General features: G+C 57.0%; 1 protein-coding gene across 1 annotated transcript in view; it reads right to left on the bottom strand.

The window, feature by feature from the left end:
* Positions 1–147: 147 nt before the first annotated feature.
* The window catches only part of PUS3 (pseudouridylate synthase 3), a gene marked incomplete at its 3' end in the record, with an annotated part of 2,239 nt that continues 1,440 nt past the window's right edge, over positions 148–946 (bottom strand). Inside the window, 3 exon segments of the mRNA XM_010193580.1 lie at positions 148–338; positions 624–765; positions 768–945. Of these exon segments, the coding sequence (XP_010191882.1) occupies positions 148–338; positions 624–765; positions 768–945 (511 nt within the window).

Raw genomic sequence — 946 nt, 5'->3', positions numbered from 1 at the left:
TCCCCCCAGAGGATGGCGGTGCTGTTCCCCGAGCCTGCAAAATAACGACAACATTAGGGCTCGAACAACCTACTTATTTACCTTTTCATTTCTGTTTTTAAGCCATCTTTCTGTAATTCCAAGCTTTTCCACAAAAGCAACCCTTACTCTCGCCAGTGGCCACGGGAGCGGCATCCAAGCCCCCTAACATGGAGCGGAGCACTTGAGTTTTGACGGCGTGGCTGGCCCAGAGCTGCTGCAGGTGGGTGACGTTGAACTGCTGCACCTCGCGGTCGTACAGCCACTGGACGTTGCTGAACTCGCAGTCGTACAGGACGAGGGGAAACTCGACTGCCATGCTAGGGGAAAGGAGAAGGAGCCGTTAACCTGTCGCTGTGACCGAAAAAACCTGCCCAAACCAGCCCAGAACTCCCTTTTCCCATTAAAAATGAATTTGTTTTCACCAAACACCAAGGACTAAAGCCTGCTGGAGAGCAAGAAAAACGGGCTTGGTACAGATACCTCCCAGAGAAGCCGCTGGCAGCTTTGCTTCCATGTTGTGAGAGGTTGCGTGGCAGGCGGGCAGGCTTTGCCAGCGGCGCTTGGCGAAGCAGCCGGGGAGGTTTCCCCCGAGCTCTCTGTACCTGTACTGCGGTTTTCGAGGGTTCTTCTCCACGTCCAGCAGCTCATCGATGATCTGCGGGCTCTCCATCCCCTGCCCGATGAGGAACAGGATGGCCATCATGCAGCGGACTTGGTGATACAGGAAGGCGCATCCCGTGGCGCCGCTTCTCCTTCGCTCTCCACCCACGTCACCGCGGCGCTCAGGATCGTCCTCTGGAAGTTGACCACCCCGTTGGCCACGTCCATTTTACACAGGTTGCGGAAATCGTGGGTCCCCACGTACCTCTGAGCCGCCGAGTGCATCAGGGCCACGTCCAGGTCGGCGCAGGGGAAGAAATAGCGG

Source organism: Mesitornis unicolor, unplaced genomic scaffold (genome assembly GCF_000695765.1).
Source record: "Mesitornis unicolor isolate BGI_N332 unplaced genomic scaffold, ASM69576v1 scaffold32651, whole genome shotgun sequence".
Lineage (NCBI taxonomy): Eukaryota > Metazoa > Chordata > Aves > Mesitornithiformes > Mesitornithidae > Mesitornis > Mesitornis unicolor.
The sequence above is the reverse complement of the archived record's forward strand: the minus strand, read 5'-3'. Positions and strand labels throughout refer to the sequence as shown.